General features: G+C 39.5%; 1 protein-coding gene across 2 annotated transcripts in view; it reads right to left on the minus strand.

The window, feature by feature from the left end:
- Positions 1 to 20054, minus strand: part of LOC119658283 (protein lozenge) — a 126240-nt gene that overhangs the window by 36566 nt on the left and 69620 nt on the right. For both annotated transcript variants that reach the window (XM_038065574.1, XM_038065573.1), the window contains one exon: positions 19056 to 19268. In XM_038065574.1, coding sequence (XP_037921502.1) covers positions 19056 to 19268 — 213 coding nt within the window. The remainder of the gene's footprint in view (positions 1 to 19055; positions 19269 to 20054) is intronic.

A 20054-nucleotide genomic window follows, 5' to 3' on the forward strand; every position in this document is an offset into this window, starting at 1 on the left:
AGGACTTTTAAATTCGTATTTGGACATAGATTCGTTTGTACTCAGCTCGTGTATGTAAATTTTCAGAATTTTGAGAAATATATTTTTCCATCACTTGGAAAAAAATGTCTGAACACGCTTCGCACTTGCTCATACACCACCGAGACTACTTCGGCCGGCGTGGCTTGCAATTGTTGATGCTATAAAGGTTAATGACTTTCTTTCTTTACGGTGGTACTAAGTAACGCCTGTCATTCTTGGAATGACGACAAGCATCAAACTCCGCCATGTTAATTACATAGCATGCTGGTTCCGAGCCCAGGTAAAGGACGACGGTTTGAGGCAGCTTTGTACTATCTTCAGTAAAACAAAAATATTCTTTATTTATCTCTTTCCTTGATCTCAGCATTAGATCAAGGAAAGAGATAAATAAAGAATGGTTGGAGTTATTACACTATGCTAAATCCTACTTGATCTCTATTTGTAACAAGTCCCACGACAGGCCGACTAAGAAAATTCATCCAATGTCATTAAAAACCAAATGCTTGCGTTGAGTTCTAAGCCTCGGTGAAATTCGAGGACGTTCATTTCAGTCGACGCGGCAGGACAGGCAAGGATTCTTAACGCATGGACGGCATCACAACGTAAGTAAGTTATTCTGAGCAAAACAAATACGTGTCTGCATAAAAATTATTGGCACTCTCACTGGAAAGACCAAAAAACTAGCAAGCACTTCTGATAAGGGCCGTTGATATTGATTGTAGAGGGCAACAAGAAACCCAAAAGTCTGGTGCCAAAAGCGACATAGAACACGAACGCGGTGAAAAATGGCTATACACTTCTCTACTTTGGTAGCATATATACTCAATACGGTGTTGGCATTGCCATTTCAGACGGTTTCTGGCAACGTCTCGATGTAACCTGCTGATGCCTATATCATCATTGCAGGCAATCTTAGTCCTCACGTGAGTAAAAAGGCAGACGGCTACAGGTACCATGAGGGAAAAAAGTTTGGAGCAGACCGTGAGGGTGGCACCCATGACCTTTTACTTATGAATACGTGGTTCATCAAATGATTATCTCAATTTCTTACGACTATATTCCCATAAGACGTCCACGTTTTACCACCTTCATTGGCTACCAAACCGTTCCTGCGAATCAAGTCACCGGTAAAACAGAGTGAGAAATCCACTGGTCCGGCGTGTATTAAATGGTGGCAATTTCGTGAGAAAAAAGAAGAAATGATTTCAATTAAGCGATTATCAACCATTACGAATGTCGAGGAATCGTGGAACCAAGTTAAGGACACGATCCACAAAGCATGCAACCCTCGGGGTCACCAAACCAGGTAAACGGTTCATCAACCGAAATACTTCGCTTTGGAAAGCGGATGTCCAAATGAAGGTACGTGAAAAAAACACTAGCCAATTGGCAAAATTACAAGAATGCCAACCGGGGGCAAATAAAGTCATCGCTGTCACCCGAGCGGTCCATTACAAAGATTTTTACGATAAACTGGACACTCGCGGGAGAGATCAATATCGACTTGTCAAAAGCCGACACCAACGTACACAGAACGTTAATGACACTAACGGTACTTTGCTTACAGACCGACGAGCCGCGACAGATAGATGGCGAAAATATTTCGAGCAGATTTCAACAATTTGTTCATCCTCAATTTCCACAAGCATTGCCGACATTTGGAGCAATTCCGCCCGTCGCCACTGAAGTCGAGGAACCAATAAAACGAATGAAATCAAAGAAAGCAGCAGGACCTGACGACATCGCATCTGAGCTCTGGAAAGCGAAGAGCTGGGACCCAACACCATACCTCAATGAATTCCTTAATCGATTTATTGAGGAAGGTAGAACATCTGAATGCCAAGAGAGAAAGAAAGATAGTTCCGCAGAATGTTTAAATTTCTATCCGATCCGACTACTGTCCCATACCATGAAGATTTTGAACGCATTCTTGACAACCGTATTCGCGAAATCGTTCAAATAACCGTCAATCAAGCCGGGTTTGTTAAGAACTGTGGAAGAAATATCATGAGAAGCAACACCCTCTGCTGCATTTCTGGGTCTGAAGAAAGCGTTTGACTGTGTGCCACACCAACTCGTCTGGTATACTCTACGACAACACCTAGTACCAGAAAAATTTGTGCGCTAAGCTAAATTGCTCCACCACGATCCGAAAAGTAAAGCCCGACGTGGGGGAGGTGTATCAAAAACGCTTTGTGTCTCTGTAGATATTCATCCACTACTTTTCTATGATAGTATAGCAGCTCTCGCCTTTTCATTGGTAACAACCGCTCTCACAGTGTCCCAATTCCCCTTGCAACACCCTCATGTTGAAGGGTTTTCAGAGACCGTCAATTCACATCTTTCCACTTCTGAGACCTGCTCTCCCGGGTGATGTACTTGCAGGAAGTGAAAGTACCATCCGGTTTTTTAAAAAGAGTCCAACTTGGCCGACTCATCCGTATTAAGGACTCTGCACAACCTGGATGCCTCCCTTTCACCTTCCAGTTCCTCAAAGTATGATCTAAAAGAGTCGCGTTTCGAACGTTTTACGAGCCTCTTATATTCACGCTCTGAGTTCCGGAAGTTTAGCCAATCTTCATCTTTATTGCTTTTGCATGCACGATTTAGAAGTCGTCTGGTTGATTTCCTGAGTCTCTGCAGTTCTCGGTTCCACCATGGAACCGTTTTACCACGTTGACCTTGGGAAATAGGACAAGCCTCTTCAAAGCACTCTAAAAATGTGCGATTCAGAGTTTTCAATTGATCTTCTATCGCCAGACGAGTCCTAAGTCCCCTAGGGAGCTCAACTTTGTCGCTAAGAAGTTCATTGAATTTCGACCAATCCGTTTTCCTAGGATTTCGTCCTTGTATTACAGGCTGTTCACCTGCAATAGTTAGACTAAATTTTAAGTAACGGTGATCTGAGAATGAGTTTGAAGTACAGATTGGTAGGTGAATTACTTCACTTCTTCTTGGCCCCACGAACGTAGTGGCGCAGGTTACGTTCGCGGTCATCAGACCAGCTGAAGTGATGAAATCAAACAACCTTTCTCTAGGGTTGCATTTGCTACTGCCCCAACAAATATGCTAAGCGTTCGCATCATCACCTATTAAAAGTTCAAGGCCACTTGATTCTGCATGCACTATCAGATCCCTCAGTTCTTGCGTTGCGTTGGAAGGTAAGTAAGCGGAGGCAACTATGGCGTTTCTTCTCTTACCATTAACCTGGTATTGTAAGTTGACCACAACAAGGTCGTGGGAACAGAATTGTCTCAGCATGGTTGCCTTCTAGAATTTTGAAATCAGAACGCAGACTTTTGGGGAAGAAGATCCTAGTCCCTTTGACTGATCCAATATTGCAGATTCTATTAAAACGAACGCATGGCTTTTAAACCAGAAACATATAAGGACAGTCCTGCAACCTTGCCAGCTTTACCGCCAGTAAATAGGAAGAAATTTTGGTACGCTGCAGGTTGATTTGATTAACTCTAATGTTTGTAGCCATAAGTGCAGTCTAATATGAAAACCGCTCCTAACTGAAAAGTCTGCTGCGTTCAGTGTGGATATCACCTTCGTACCACTATGTCTAGGTCATCAGCGAGTGCTATTGCTTAGACTTGAATAGAGAAATGCCACCGGTACTAACATTTCCCAATTAACATGCTCAAATGCTATGTTGAAGAGCATGGGAGTAAGTGCATCCCCTGACCCAACGCGTGAGTTAGTTGAGAAATTACTAGTTACATTGAATAAAATTTTGACCTGCTTTTTGATCCTGTTTTCTTCATAGTCATTTTTGTCATTTGTGTGAATTTTTTGGGAATCTCAAAACTATTAGCATTAGGATTATTTTACATATCAGAAATACAAAAAATTACCGCGGCCATGCGATGTCCCGGTGCTTCAGCGCAGCACATTTCGAAGACGAAATCCTGGTAGAATTCGGAAATTAAGGATTTTTGGAGAAACTTTCTCGAAGCTAGAAGATGCTCTCAGTGCATAAAAAACTTTCCTGAATTCGAGGAGCTACACATGCCATACGAACACGCTAGGAAAAGTTTGTAATTAGCTATCAAGAAGAGCAAATCCGATCATTTCAATCGGATTTGTTCCGAAGCTGACGATCCATGGAGTAGTGCATACAGGTCGGTGATGTCATCAGTAAAAGGCAAACGCTCTCCACCGATTATCTGTCCTAAGTTGTTGCACAATATATTATAATAAACACCCACTTCCCAGAAGATGTGAACTATGCAAGTCTTCCTGCAGTGCATGTAAACCCTGGCGAAGTTGCTGTAGTGGTAAATGAGGGCGTTCTAGATCCAGAACCGGATCATATCCCAAATTTTGTCCTGAAAGTGTCAGCCAGCACAACACCAGGTTTACGGCATGACTTAGAAAAGGAGAATTCCGCGAACAATGAACGCTACAAAAGCTCATACTCATTCCGAAGTCAGGTAAACCATTAGGCGACCTCTCCTCATATAGACACATATGTTTGGTCAATGCTATTGAAAAACTATTTGAACGACTAATATATATAGGAAAAGGAAGAATGCCTTCCTGACATGCAATTCAGATTTCGTAAGGCGAGCCCAGACTCCAATATAAAGTGGCAAATGCTGCGTAATGGTAGCTCTCGACTGAAATAATGCGCTCAACACTACAAAATGACAGAAAATTATTGACGCTAGTCAAACTATAAACACTGAAATTTATTGTACGAATTATTGTTGAATTTTTCTTTGGGAGAAAATCGTAGTGCGTCTTGGACGATGGGCTGAAAATATTCCCGACAACTTGCGGGGTGCCACAGGGTCCTGTTCTAGGTACCTTACTCTGTTTATTTATGTATGATGGAGTGCTATCAGGATAATATCGGGAAAACAATAGTGGCAAAGCGCCTAGACGAAATTTAGATTTAGGCAAATGAAGCCATATGAATTTCCGGCCTATAACTTGCTGAACATAAAACAGAAGTAGTTCTAATCAACAAGAGAAGGAGGAAGGTAGAAAGAAAGGAAGAAAAAGTTAATATTGAAGTTGATGGGCAAACTGGCCGTAGGAGATACCGCATCATTCCGGACATTCGAAGATGGATTAAACAACGAACTAACGCAGTTCTTGAGTGGACATAGAAGTTATGGTGCTTACCTACATCGATTTTGTCACGACGAGTCACCATGCTCAAAATGCGGTAATGTGGCTGCGAATGTGGAATATGTTGTATTTAATTGGAGGCGGTCGCACATAGGTGCTGAAGACCCGAAAATGTTGTGGAGTTCATGTTGGAGTCAAGCTGTAAAGAGTTGAAAACTATCCACCAATAGCTTAGGCAGGAAGAAAATAAGAAAAGGAGAGCCCCGGAACACAATACTTTATAACGGTTCCGTGGGGAGAGTGGAAGGAGGGATTTTTAGGGAGTAATAGTCTCACAAAATGCATGGTAGGTGCCTGTAGTAGGTTTTGAACCATCCAATCATGAAAAAGGAATAATGAACAAAAAAAAAACTTAAAAGCCCTCAAGAGGAGATATCACCGTTTTTCTAAGTATTCAGTGGGGCGACTGGTTTTATAATTCCGGCTGGCTGAATTTTGAAGTTTGCACCACAAAGTACCCAATTGTATCATAATAACATGAATCCCTACTGAAAAATCCGAATAACTCGATCAAATACTTGCAAGTGTTAAACCGCAAAGAACTGCTGGTAGTCAGATAATATAACGAAGTATTTCCAATACATCCCATTCTTTTTCCTCGCTTTTCAATATTCAAAACTAATATAACACTATCCGGAGGGCAGCCGTAGAATATTGAATCTTCTTTGCCTACTTGAAACCAGTTGGAGGTTCCTCGGCTATATCAATGTTCGCATGCCTAAGACATTCAATCATGATTTGCTCAGGTTAATTTGCATCAAGCCAAGAAGTTAATAATGACCGGTAAATTGAAAACGAGATCGGGAAATGTAAATAAATGGGAAGCGATCAGCCGCCATGATAAGTATATTGTGTGCTGACTTCACTGCCCACCTTTCGTCAATGCCTCTTGCTTGCCATGCATGCTCGTCGTTGAGATCTTTGGTCCCAGGATATCTCTGAACCCGCGCGTCTTTATGAAGAACGTGATGGCTCTTTCGGTTGATCTTCGCCGTGCTGATGATCTTTTAAGGCTTCTGAAGAAGATAATCTTCAAGAGACCAAGAGACTGGTGCAAAATTTAATACCAACAACCAATGCATCGTGTGTAAGCATATGTGCCCGTCTCAGGGGGCACGCATAATGTCTTCAGGAGTAATCAATGATTACCATCGTTGCGTTCACGAAGATCATGGTTTTTCACCTTTTTAGTACTTATCATTTGAAATTGGAAGGCTAATTGTTATTAGCGTGGAAAGCAACTGTATTGATTTACGTAGGTTTGAAGCTACAATTGGACTAAGGCCGTCGTTGTTTAACCGGCTCATGGTGTTAGCAAAAAGTAAGAAGGAAATACCCTTTCCGAAGGTTTCTTTTCATCTTTTTTCGTTGTAATTTCAAACCAAAATACCATCACCCAGTCACTGCGAAACCTATTGAAATCTGTTCTATGGATGGTTCTGTGAATAAACATTTTTATGTGCTTTCCTGATGTAACCATTTGAAAGAGGAATTGAAACCAAGCAATAATTACTCAATCTCCTAATGTACAAATAACCAGGCGAGGACCGATTGAAATCAATGAAAATTACAAAATTTCAATTGATGAATTAATCAACCACCAAAACAGGAAACGAGCCACTGACTACCGTGTTCAATTTGTAATCATAACTTCATTATGTGTCAGTCCTTTCTCGTAATTGCCCATTTTATGAAGGCTTCGCCTGGTCGGCCTGTTGCAACTGGCAGCACTACGTAGAGAACAACGTCGGTAGAAACAACAATAGCAACAGCATGAACTTATGATGCACTTGGCCTGCAGTTCATTACACACTCGTTGTGCACGATGATGATGATGATGAAGCCCATGATGGAGTTATTCGGCCCGCAATTAGCTGCCCCAGATTGCATTTTATTAATTAATGTCGCGCATTGATTGATTATTGTCTCCTATATGCCCCTGCTATTGTTTCAAGTTGCAATGGGCAATGTGGATGTAGGAACGTTATGCGGAAGCTTTAATGTCAAGGTAAAGAAAAGTGACCAAGCAAGAAAATGGGCAGAATTCGAAAAAAACACACATATACAGGCCTTCATTCATCGGTAATTGAAAAGTTGGCGTTGAATAGTATATTTCTTTGGGTACTTTTTGCAGCACGCAAGCAACGTCTAATCAAGAGTGCTTAGAAAATGATGAGCATATCAGACGCGGGTAGACATCATACCGCCCGAAGCGTATGTATGTATGCCAACGATCCGATCCAGTGTCGTTTTTTTGGACAAATTAAGAGGAATTTACTTCCCTGTTCAGAAAACTCTAACCAGCTTGCAAACATATAGATGGCGATTTTTGGTCCGCCAAATATATGTAGAGATTTGGAACACAGTATTTCTAATAGGTAATATTCACACTAAATGGTAAGGACTTGTGAATATATTGGGGAAGTTTATCCATACACGGCATAGACCTTAAACACCTAGCAGTATCTATCTGTGGTTTAGAGCGAATCAACCAGCCACAGGGAAACTGATCCCGGGAAAATTATGGCCGAACTCACTTCAAAGCGCCCACTTTTGAAAGTTCGCTTGGTTGTAAATTTTGTGACCAGACAAGATAAGGCCCTCCACGGGGAGAATATCTCGCTCCGTATCAAATCTCAATCTGGTATTCCTATAGCCAACTTTGAGCACTCCTAAGAGCTAATTGAAGTGTTCAAAGTGAAGTACATCCTTCATCAAAAGACTACCTTCGAAAAAGTAAAACCAATAGAGGAAATACAGTATCACAACTGTCAAAAATTTGGGCATATCGACAAAATTGCTCGATTATGTGCACCAGAAACTACCCGCATGGGGAATGCGCAAGACCTACGATCGAATTTTCGCATTGCTACAACTCCGGCCAAACTGAGCATCCTTCAAGCTATTATGGATACCCACCTTATATAGAAATGCTACCCAGAGGGGAAGCTGCCGAAACTTGGAAGGCAACTAAGAAATCTTCGGTCAAGCAAACAGTAACTCATCTTTCACCGAGTTTGAATGTAACTCTAAAACTGATGAACTAGACCATGACTTGGAAGTCTTGGAAAATCTGCAATTAAAGTCAAAATACCCTTCTGCTCGGTGGCATTTTCAACTCGAAGCACACCTCCGGGGGCGACAAGGCAGTTTATATAAGTGAGGAAACCCTGCTAAAATAAATCTAAGACCCTTTTTCATCATCATCATCATCAACGGCGCAACAACCGGTATCCGGTCTAGGCCTGCCTTAATAAGGAACTCCAGACATCCCGGTTTTGCGCCGAGGTCCACCAATTCGATATCCCTAAAAGCTGTCTGGCGTCCTGACCCACGCCATCGCTCCATCTTAGGCAGGGTCTGCCTCGTCTTCTTTTTTCACTCATCAATATTGAGATGGTTTCGCCAGATACACCGACCAAGTAGTCAGTCTATGCTCGACTACTTTCTACTGGCTAATGGAACCAAACAAAGTTTTCAAGTGAAATCCTGTAAAACATCACCAGATTTACATAGCATCCTGATCCCAAGCACAGGTAAAAGAGGAGGATTTGAGGCAACGTATTTTGCACTATCCTCAGTAAAACAAAAATAAAGTGCTGAGATTAGGGAAAGGGATAAATAAAGTATAGTTAGTTATTCCGCTATGCTAAATCGTACCTGATCTCCCTTGGTGCCAGGTCTTGCGACAAGCTGACTAACTTTTTTCGTCTTCTCAACTGCAAAAGCGAGTCTTAACGACTATCAGAACCTTCGCTCACAGACACTGGGTCAAATTCAAGTCAGACTTAGCGCCTAATCTGAACTTTAAAAACTCGTTATAACTCTAAACTTGACAGATAAAGAAATCGACGAAGTAATAATTGTGGCAACCAATGCCATCAACGCGATCAGACCTTAGCTCCGATTGTTGAAGCGACAATTAGAAAATTCCTCTCCGAACATTCCAAGAACTTAGTGACCTTTTCAGCTATGAACACCGCAGTCAGACCAGTGAATTCGCAACATTGTCGGAGTCTTCCACAACTCAGCATCTTCACCCACAATCTAGAAAGTGAAAAATCAGCCGGACCTGACTAAATTACCAATCTCGACAATAAATGTTGTTACCCATCGTCTCCTTAAAAATTTTCTAGCAGTTAACGGCATCAATAAAGGCTATTTTTCATCAACTAGTACTAGCAAAAATCTTGGCAATCCAAAAGAAAGGAATCTCCTCCGAGCCATACAATTGCAGACCTATTTCCCTGCTTTTCAACCTGAGAAAACTTTTTGAGAGAGTTCGGACAACTGAACTTATCCAGCATCGTAATCTCATAAATTTCATTCCCAATCATCAGTTGGAATTCCGCCATAAAGACGGAACCCAACATAAACTACTTTCACGACACTGTCGGCCCTAGACTTAACGCCAATAATAAACCAACCATAGTCTGCGCATTGGATCTAAAAAAGGCCTTTCACTCAGTATGGATAAACAGACTCATATACAAATCAAAAACAACTTCCCTATTCTGATTATCAGGATTGCCAACAGCTTCTTCGAAGATAGGCTGTTCTAGGTCAACGTGGAAAACGAATTTTCCAATCTTTTGACAGTAACATCAGAAATACTGCAAGGATCCAATTCTGGCCCTATTCTATTTAACGTTTTCACGCGACAAAGCAACAGAAAGATACTTGGTACTTTTCCGCAAATACTTACGCTATTGGGGCGTTACACTAAATAAGAGCAAAACGCAATTGTCTACTTCAGGAGACCATCTAGATACGTAGGTTCTAGAAGTATCCATAAAAACGCTAAACGCTTAAAAATTAAAATCGGAAATACAAAAGTGAGCAATTCACAGACGATCAATCAATTGGAAGTTAAGTTTCATGAACTCTTCAAGTTTAATCTGCACCTGAAGCTTACCATCTGTAAGTAGTAAGATCTATTATTTTCTTCGCAAGAAAATAGGTCTTAATAAAAATAACAATAACTATTTTATAGGTCTTAATGCCAATGCCAAACTGATGGATACTGCCATGACTAAATGTGAAACATTTGAATTTCGAATACTAAGATATTGCATCGGCCTATATTAAATTCTAGAAAGGCCAGAAAAAACGCCACAGTATATCGGCGAGCAAAAGTTGAACCACTTCGCGAATATGTTCTCAATATGATCGATGAAAATGTTTTTCAAGAAAACGGAAGACTATCCAAATCCGCTAATTCGGCAGCTCTACCAACAGGGTAACACAACTCCTTAGGCCATCTTTTTTAGGTCCTGCCAAATTGTGAGTAATAACCCAAAACCCTCCATCCTTTCGTTCTTTGACAAGTCACTATAATGTGCGACGGTATACAGGGTGTCTCAAACCCTTGTTGAATGGTCTCTAGAGTGATTCTGTTACTTTTATCTAGTCTCGCATATTGGTCAGAGTCAGCCTAGTCTTATGAATTTAATCGGGATGCTGAATTCTCTCATGACCGCGTACAGTTCTATCCTAGCTATGCTACCAAAAGCAGCCTTGAAATCGATGAAAAGGTGAAGTGAATCCTCTTTAGAATGACCGATGATGTTCTGAGCGTACGGGGCTATCCGATCTAGCAGGAGTTTATAGAATAGCTTATAGATGGTATTCAGTAAAGTGATATCTTTATAATTGCTGCACCGCGTGACATCCTTCTTTTTATGTATAGGACAGACAATTTCAGGTTGCCAGGCACCAGGCATTGATTCGCTGTGGTCCCACCATCAATTGATGAATCGTTTAGTTTATTTGGTCACTTCTATATTTAACTAGCTCAGTCAGCTGTATTTCCATCGGCTCCTGGCAACTTATGATTTTTAGTCCGATGAATTGCACGGATTGTCTTTTTCGTGGTTGGTGGTGGCAGTATTCATCTGTCGTCTTCAGTTGGCGGAGCCTCTAACTCGCCGATATTTTGACTGTTGACTAGTTCCATCAAAGTTCTGAACCCATCGATCTAATATGCCCACACGATCGGAAACCAGATTTCCCTCTTTGTCTCCCCGGGATGAACATCAAGGTATATAAGACTTGATCGTCCTGACTTAAACTTCCCTGTATTTCGCGAGTTCATAGACCTATTGGTTCTACTAGGTTTCTCTTTTCTCTTTGTAAAGTCACTTCTCAACTCAACGGGATGCGTGACCGATCTACACGTGTTCGCGTTCTTAAAGAATGCAACATTCTTCCATTCTTATATTAATCGTATGGGATCAAGTATGTTTGTGGTCGTACCAATCCAGGACCTCTGTTAGCAGCAACTATGCCCATCTATGTTGGTCTTAGAGGTGTTACGGAAAACCCTGTTATGGATGGCTTCAATATTCACTCTCACCTGATTGTCAGAGGGGATTCGAGGTAGTGTTGTTATTCGAGCTCGGAGCGCCATGCTAATGAAGTAATGATCCGAGGTCGCGATCCGAGTCTGATTTGTCCCAGTGTATTTTCTGATATTCATCAAGACTTAGAGGTGGTGCGTTCAATTGTCACGAAGTTTCGTGAGAAAGTGTGGTCTATGAATCCCTTTACATATAGCAAGTGGCGCCATTTTACGCTGATTTTGAAGGTGTGTTCTCCATACATGCGAAAGGGGAGTGTACATTTTTTTACTGAGCATAGGTAATGGGTAAGTATACCAGTATATTCCAGGCGGGAATATACTCTATAGATGCCTCCTTTAACCTCGAAAGGAACTACAAGGGGCAGAACATTGCTATTCTAACCGAGAGCCAGGCGGCTATTAAGACACTTACATCCTACCAAGTAAATGCCAAACTGGTATGGCAACGCTATAACAACTGAACATGTTCGGATCGCTCCAAAAAGGTCTGAATACTCTTGGTTTCGAGTCAGTTTGGTTGAACAGGTAATGAGACAGCGGACGAGCTAGCCAGGAAAGTAGCAGTGACGCCACTATCCGGGCCAGAGTCGGAAATGGGTTCATGGCTACTAAGCTAAAAAACGTATAAGAACAACTGAGGATACTGGACGAACTTGCCAGGAATGCAACAGTCTAAGGTGCTCATGGGAGGATACGAACCCGAGCGCTTGAAAGATTGTTTAAACCTCACCAAGAAGATCCTCCGGATTATAGTGGGAATATTCAATGGTCACTGCCGACTAGACTGACACCCAGAGAAGCTAAGGAAATCTGCGGACAATGTCTGCAGATTCTATGAGGGGAGCGATGAAATTTCCATACATGTTTTGGGACAGGGCTCGGCAGTTGTGCAATTGTGTAAAGTAGGCGCTTAATATCAGATGCCAAGTTGAAACACTTGAAAGTAGCGAATAAATAAAGTTACTGCCGGGGGTAGGTTTAAACGACATATTATTGATTAAAAGTATACAATAATCGGTAAAGGGCTCAATAGTTCCTTTAGGACGCAGTAGGACGTTCGTTGACATGTTATTATTTATTATTGAATATCTTCGATAGTTCCCTTCAATTCCTCTTAGTTTTCTGTAAGACTCAACTGTTTTATGGTCGAGAGATATTGAAGTAGAGTCATCTATATCTAAAGTAAAGAGAGCATTGAATGAGAATGTGATCATTAATGGATCCTTCCTTGTCATTCCCAGCTCCAAACGCGCGATCGAATCTGTTTTTTTAAGGTTTTGTGTGAAACAAAACCTTATTAGAATCGATTCGATGTGTCTGTCCGTCTGTCTGTCACAGCCGATTTATTCGGAAACGCCTGGGCCGATTGTCATGAAAATTAGTAAGTGTGTGTGATCTGTTGTTCCCTTTACATGCAGCATGTGGCGCCACTTTGTGTTAAGTTTAAGGGGAGGCGGGTGGAGGGTGCAACATTTTTTTTCATAAAATGTGGGCATGTGGGGTATCAAATTAAAGGGCTCAATTAGTACTTTTCGAAACTGGTTCCATATTTGATATTAGGTGAAACATAGGGGAGTGAGGGTTCAAAATGTGACCCCAAAGAGTGAAACAGGTGTCGTTCTCAGAACCTATCCAACCAAAAAATCTGAAAAAAATCACAGTGGTGGATCTCTACGTTGTCTAGGCCTCAAAATACATCCCGTTCCGATATCTGCACAAATATAGTTAATAACAGTATATTTCCACATTTTAGAAATTTACTCGGCAACCCCCTTATGTTCATCCCAGAATTATAAAATTTGGCATGGGCATAATGAAGGCCATAATGCACAAGTTGGTCAAGTTTGAAGAAAATCAAAATCAAATCAAAATCAATCAAAAATCAACTATTATTAACAAAGTTGTAGGGTGTGAAACTTTGCCATTTTTTGTGAATTTCGTGCACTCTACAACCTGTATGACATCATCATTACATATCAATTCATCTTATGAATGGGGTCGCAAAGAATTATTTTGTTTTAGTTTTTTAGTCACAATTACTGCAGAGATGTAAGTATATAGGTATATAGTATATGCGTGCTAATGAAGTTTGCGGGTAAACCAGCTGTATTTAATATACGTACTATATATGTACATATGAACGTTTTTGTGCACAAAGTAAATCGGAAATATGGGTACGATCAATTTATATGCGTGCCTATATGTGTACAGTATTCGGAAATAGGCAGTTTGTTTGTTTAGGGTGAGCGTAATACCCACAAGGAAAAGTGGCAAGGAATTACATTGGTAACTAGTGCTAGAATTAATTCCATTGCTAAGCGCTAGTAATTACTTCCATTTTGCATTGAAATTACATTAAATGTAATGCAGTGGGTAATGAGTTCGATGTTAGAATATGCTGCATGCGCTTCCTGCACGCGCATTGTTATGAAATGTGTTATGAAATTATTTTCCGTTAGAAACATTTCTGATGCAATAATTACATTTCACGCGTTATTATTTTTCAGAGCTTTGCAAGTTAACAATCGAACGTCGTCTTTAAAAACATATTTGAAGTTCTGACAAGTGCAGGAAAGAAAGTTTGTTAAGTGAAAGAAAAGTGATTTGAATATAAAATTATTATCTATTGAACGTAAGAAGGTACCAATTTAATACAAAATTAATAATTAGCTAAAATATAGTAAGATAGTAATTAACAGCAATGAATCGATCTGGTCGAAGTAAAAGAACTATGTCCCGTTTGATTAAGGAAGAAAGGGAAAGACTGCAACAAAAATTAGTGAATGAGGAAGCAAGTGATTTTTCACATTTTAGTGAAAATGACATTGAAATTCGGGAAAGAGTAAGGGTTGTAGAGGTTGTAAGGTTGTAGTTCCAAAGGAATTTTCCAGAAAACCAAGAAGTATCCTTTCTGAGCTTAAAAGATTCAAAGCAACAGAGTTCAGACAGTTCGGTTTATACACTGGAATTGTGGTTTTAAAGGACAATGTGCATGTCGATTTATATTATAATTTTTTATTACTTTACTGTTTTTACCGACTTTTACTATGTCCAAAGAATTATCGGCTAAATATCGCAAATATTCAGGAGATGATTAATTATTTCGTACAAAACTTTCCTGTGGTATACGGACAAAACAGTGTTACATACAATGTTCATAGTTTGCTCCATTTACCAGATAGCGTTAGAGAACATGGAATCGTTTCGGATTATTCGGCATACAATTTTGAAAATTATCTGCAGATTTTAAAGAAGTACATCAAAAAATCATCCGGAATATTGCAGCAAATAAACAATAAACAGAGACATGAAATTCCTATTCTACATCCAACAACCTCGAATTTTAAAAGTAAAAATTATAAACTATAGTTGTAGCTTATATTATTTAAGCTTACATGAACCCAACTGCTATTGCGCTATAAATCCTTATATACCCATAAAACTAACGGGTTTCATAAAAGAAAATGGAATGATGATGCTTACTGGAAAACGCTTCAAAAACCTGAGTGATTTTTTTACGGAACCAGTATCATCGAAAAATATCTTGGGTGTCTGTCTTGCAGATAAAGAATTAAGTAATGATGAAGAGAAATTTGAAATAAAAGATATAAATTGCAAGCTAATTATCCTACCATGGCATGAAGAAAATTGGTTAATCATGCCGTTGTTACACAGTTGCGATCAATAACTACACCACTATCTACGTTATTAATTGTTTCAGAAGATGAGTAAAGCAAAGGAAAATTGTCCACCATCTCCAGGTAAAGTCAGAAGATGCAATACAGCTTTTGGAGAAGAACTTTTTTCGCAATGTAGGTGGGAATATCTGTTATGGAATTTTACAAATTAATGGTTTTATGTTTTCAGATAACCAAAATACCTGCGAATGCATTAATTTAAAAATGCAGTTAAAAAAATTAGAAGGTAAGATTTCCCTATATTTGCAGGTCTTTATTGGATAACAAGACCTATCTTGTTTCAGAAAAAATCGTAAAACAAAATCAGGCAATTATGGACGTCTTGGCATCACATTCAGTATTGCTAAATAAAATCTATAAAAATGAAACGATGCCCACCGAAGTGTCAACTGTTTTCCCGATAAAAACGGTGGAAGAATTAGAGAAACTGAATAACGGTATATCTGAGGAGGATATTCCTTTTTATGTAAGAGTATTTTCTAGTTTCTATAGAAATCCTTATAATTATAATCTTATATTACTAGGTTGCAACTGTTGAAAGATAAAAGCTGGCGGTTTAATTAAAAATTTCAGCAAACTGATTTCCGAAGACATTTGTCTGAAGTACAATTATAATGGAACACACGGCAAATTGCCATTTTGCCAGTATTTAAAAATTAACGGCATTTTTGAAGGCATATGATGCGATAAATACAATACTGGATTATTCTATAAAAAGTGTTATTTCCTTTCAGGGGCAGTTGGTGATGAAAATTATACTTCACTGATCAAACAAGCATTTAAAAGGGCAAAAAATAACTTTTTTAAAAAAGAATGCCTAAAAAGAAAATAAATTTCGTTTTATTATATATATTCGTTCAAATTCATATTTCTTTATTTATTTATATATATATATATAATCACGAATTTGTTACTCCGATAACTCCCGAAGGAGGGGGCGGAAAGGGGTGAAATTGAAAACACAGATACCAGTTTACGAGGAATAGAGCTGATTAAAATTTGAGCTCAATCGGTTCACTAGTTCCCGAGATATAGAGGTCCAAAGTTAGCATTTTTTTGCTATATGGCCCCCCTTTTTTTTACACCAAATATAGGGAAAAACACGTTCTATGTAGCATATACTTTTTATGATGCCAATCGATTAGGCTTGATAATATACGAAAAAAATTATACTACGACCCCCCTCTATTCAGCCTCCTTTCCCCTCCAGGGGCGGCCAAAGTTTGCTGCACATGCGTTTAATATGCGAAAAACGCCGTTAAATGTAACATATATATTTTATGAGTGAGAGAGAGTGATGAGATAAGAAAAAAGTTCGACTACAAACATACTCAATTACCCCCCCCCCCCCCCCCCCCCCACCCCCAGTGTCGCAAAAACTTTATCACACTTCAAAAAATACTATCTTCTGACGGACTTTCGCTGCGCCAGAGTTTTTTCAGCTTGCATTTTCGTGGAGTTAAATAGAATTTTCATTTCTTTACCTTTGATGAAGTTTCAAGAGATTTTTTTTCTCATTAAGGATGGTTGAAGATAATAAAAGTTAAAAAACCGATCTAAAATACTCGAATCACAGAAGTCTAGTGCAATTGTATCCAACTGTAATGAATTGAAGAATTAATTTCCGAACTAGTTACATTATTTAATAAGAAATCGATGATAAACTAGATTCGTAGTAACCGATTACGGAATGGCTTCTTGGTAATCGAGGCTGGATCAATTGGTTAACGCCTATGACACGCAATGCTAAATGTAATGCGCAAAACGCATTTAAGTAAGCCAAATTAGAACTGCTTTTTGGTTCCAGAGAATCGATTCCGCAATTGATTATGAACTACTTCCATTTCCTAGTGGGTATCTACGGCTGTAATATGTAAGTATGTCTCGTAGTTTGGAAAAATATGAAGGATTATGTTGGATTTGTAGCTATATACGGATAGAAAAATGTGCGTTGAAATTTCTTACATAAGATGAACACAGAACCTTTATACCCGAAGCGCGAGCTTCCGGTATTCCAATTTGTTTCCATTTTCATTTTAACTCCGGGTCCTTTTCCTTTGCAATGTACACGTATTGGATAATGCTCGTACATACATGTATGGTGATAGTAAAATATATTTCGTCCGCTTGCAATTATTATAATGCAGCAATAATAACAGGACTAAGGACATTTAAAATTACTTCCAAATGAAAAGTGTGAAATCGGAACCAACGCCTAATCGTATTGATGAAGAACATGCAACCTATTATCCTCTCGATAAGCTACTTTCATTCTTAAACAAAAAACTACTGTCAGCAATTTTCTCATTTCCTCAAAAATCGAAACAAGTGGTGGTTTCTTCCTTTTGTTCGGTTGGGTGATTGAAAAATTATGTTGCCACCAATATAAGATTTCCAGGCACACCTTCTTAAGGTACACGCAATTCACCGACACTCTCTAAGTGGAAGGATAGTACTGAGTGCCACGCACATCGAGTGTCGTCCTGTATCTAATTTCTCTTCGCCACTTAACTTCTGCGATCAATTTCACAAAACCTGGGCCAGAAAAGGCAACAGGAAAGCCGATTACCAGGTCGATTTTCCTTTTGGAACCATTAAACTATTGGAAGCAAATTATCAATCGACATCCTTCATGCACAATATCTAATTAAATATGTGGTACAATGCCGTCAAAATATTTTCGGTAGGTAGTCATCGGAACTTTAGTAGTTTATAATAAATTCAGGAGATGCAAGTGTGCAGCACAACAGCAGTTTGTCCATCTGATGGATGGATGGGCAGCTGTCGAACCAGACATGCGAAAGTATGCACTGAAAACGTAAGCACGGAACACATATAAAACTGCAATAGTTGCAACAATGTAACCTGCAGAAGTGGTCTTGTGAGCAAATCATCAAGAATTGTCAGGCACCATTTTCTGGTCGCAGGATCTTTGAGAATATTTTTGAACGATTTAAGGGTTGTGCATTTTCTGTGGTGACCACGAAGAGAATTTGACCTATAGAAAAGTCTTCTTCGATTTTCCCACAAAAAACTCACCGTTTTGCTGCGATACCATAGTACAAACCGTTTAAGCCACGTGGGGAAACCGCAATATCATCTAAATCATAGTAAACAGAATAGCACAACCAGGAAAACCACATATTTATATCCATAAGGTAACTGCTCCGAGCAGCATCCATGCTGAGACGAATACTCTCCTAATGTACTTCATAATTGTGGTCAAAATTGTACGCGGACATGTCACGAATGAAAAACGAAATTACCGCAAATATTTGGTAAAAACTTCATTGGAAGACTACTTTCATATGACGAGCAAAGTCACGCGTATAGACGCGACTGAGGTGAGTACCAATAGCAAATCGGTGTCGGGAAACTGCTTGAATTGGGCACCGCTACGCTGGACATCAATTAGCCATTTTAACGAGGAGCAAGGACAATAGCCTTACAATCGGCTGCGTTCGAAGCAACCAATTAGTGCAGCTAATATAAAGTGTCCTCTATTAGATGCTCGTAGTAGACTTTGTGGCCACCGGTTGAATAATTATTTTCAGATTTTGTGGTTCTGATTAGTGATACTAGATTTCGCGGTGTTGGTGACATCGGTGGCGCAAAAACCGCTAATTAAATTCCAATTGAGATTTGAACTGCATGAAATAGTAGCACATTAGGTAGGTCCGGATTGATTGTATGGGAAATGGGTCAGAACGACTCTTCTAATAATGTTATTGATGATCGAAGTAAATTAAAAGTAAATATCGTTAATCGACTTGCATATACCTTTTTGTTTGCGGAAGGAAAAAATTTATAAAAAAAGCAAATCATGTACTCACCTTGAATTTGAGGTGCATTCGGCTTATAACCCTGACAGTCGGAATTTATTGTACTATTTGATGATGAATGATTACTTCCTAATGGTGCTAATGACGGTACCGGCGCTTTACGTCTAAATGATTCTAATTCACGAAAATGACTTGAGAACGGTGCATCCAAAAAAGGACGTTGTCCTAACCCTAATGCTCGAAATTGATGACCACCCGTAGGACCTGCAATTATGTAGAAAATAATATTTTGTTATCTATTATAAAAATAAATATGTATGCAGTTTGTATTATACACGAAATTATAATAAGTTTCGTGAAGAATAATGGATTTCGAGATCACCGAATTTGTATAGTGGATTCTACATATGTAGGGCAAAAGCTGGACCGTAGAGACAAAATTGCGGGTGCTTTTATTATTTCTTCAACCTTGGCTCTTTCATTGTGTGTTTCTATGCAGGACCACGAGAAAATTCTATATCCGTGAAAAATCTTTCCCTCTCTTCTCCTCAAGCCTCGGTAGCATTAAAAATATACTGCATACCCCCCCCCCCCCCCCCCCCCTTCTCTGCTCGGAATCATCATCGTCTGTTTTGTAGAGGGTATACTGCAGAGTCACTAAAAATTTAAGGTTGACGATGCGGTTCCCAAAACTAACGGAAACATAATTTCTCGCCCAGCGTTTGGCTTTATATGAATACAATCCTCAAGATATCTTGTAACTATAACCAATGCCATCTTTGACGTCCACTACGACGTTTCGCTTAAAGTGGGCTACACTGTTGTGCATAATATTCCACACTAACAGGCAAAGTGCAGACCCTTTTATTGGATATTCGTGGAGAAAATATACTCTTTGGGTCTATCATTAGTGTTTCCTCCGGGTAGTTGTTGACAAAATCAACGACGTGATTGCAAATATCCTCATAGCGCTTAAAATCGACGCTTTAGGCACCAAGATAAGCTTCTACAACTTTGCTAGTGGAAGGGAGCTTCCTCTGCACTCTTTTC

The sequence above is a fragment of the Hermetia illucens genome, chromosome 5, assembly GCF_905115235.1.
Source record: "Hermetia illucens chromosome 5, iHerIll2.2.curated.20191125, whole genome shotgun sequence".
NCBI classification, from domain to species: domain Eukaryota; kingdom Metazoa; phylum Arthropoda; class Insecta; order Diptera; family Stratiomyidae; genus Hermetia; species Hermetia illucens.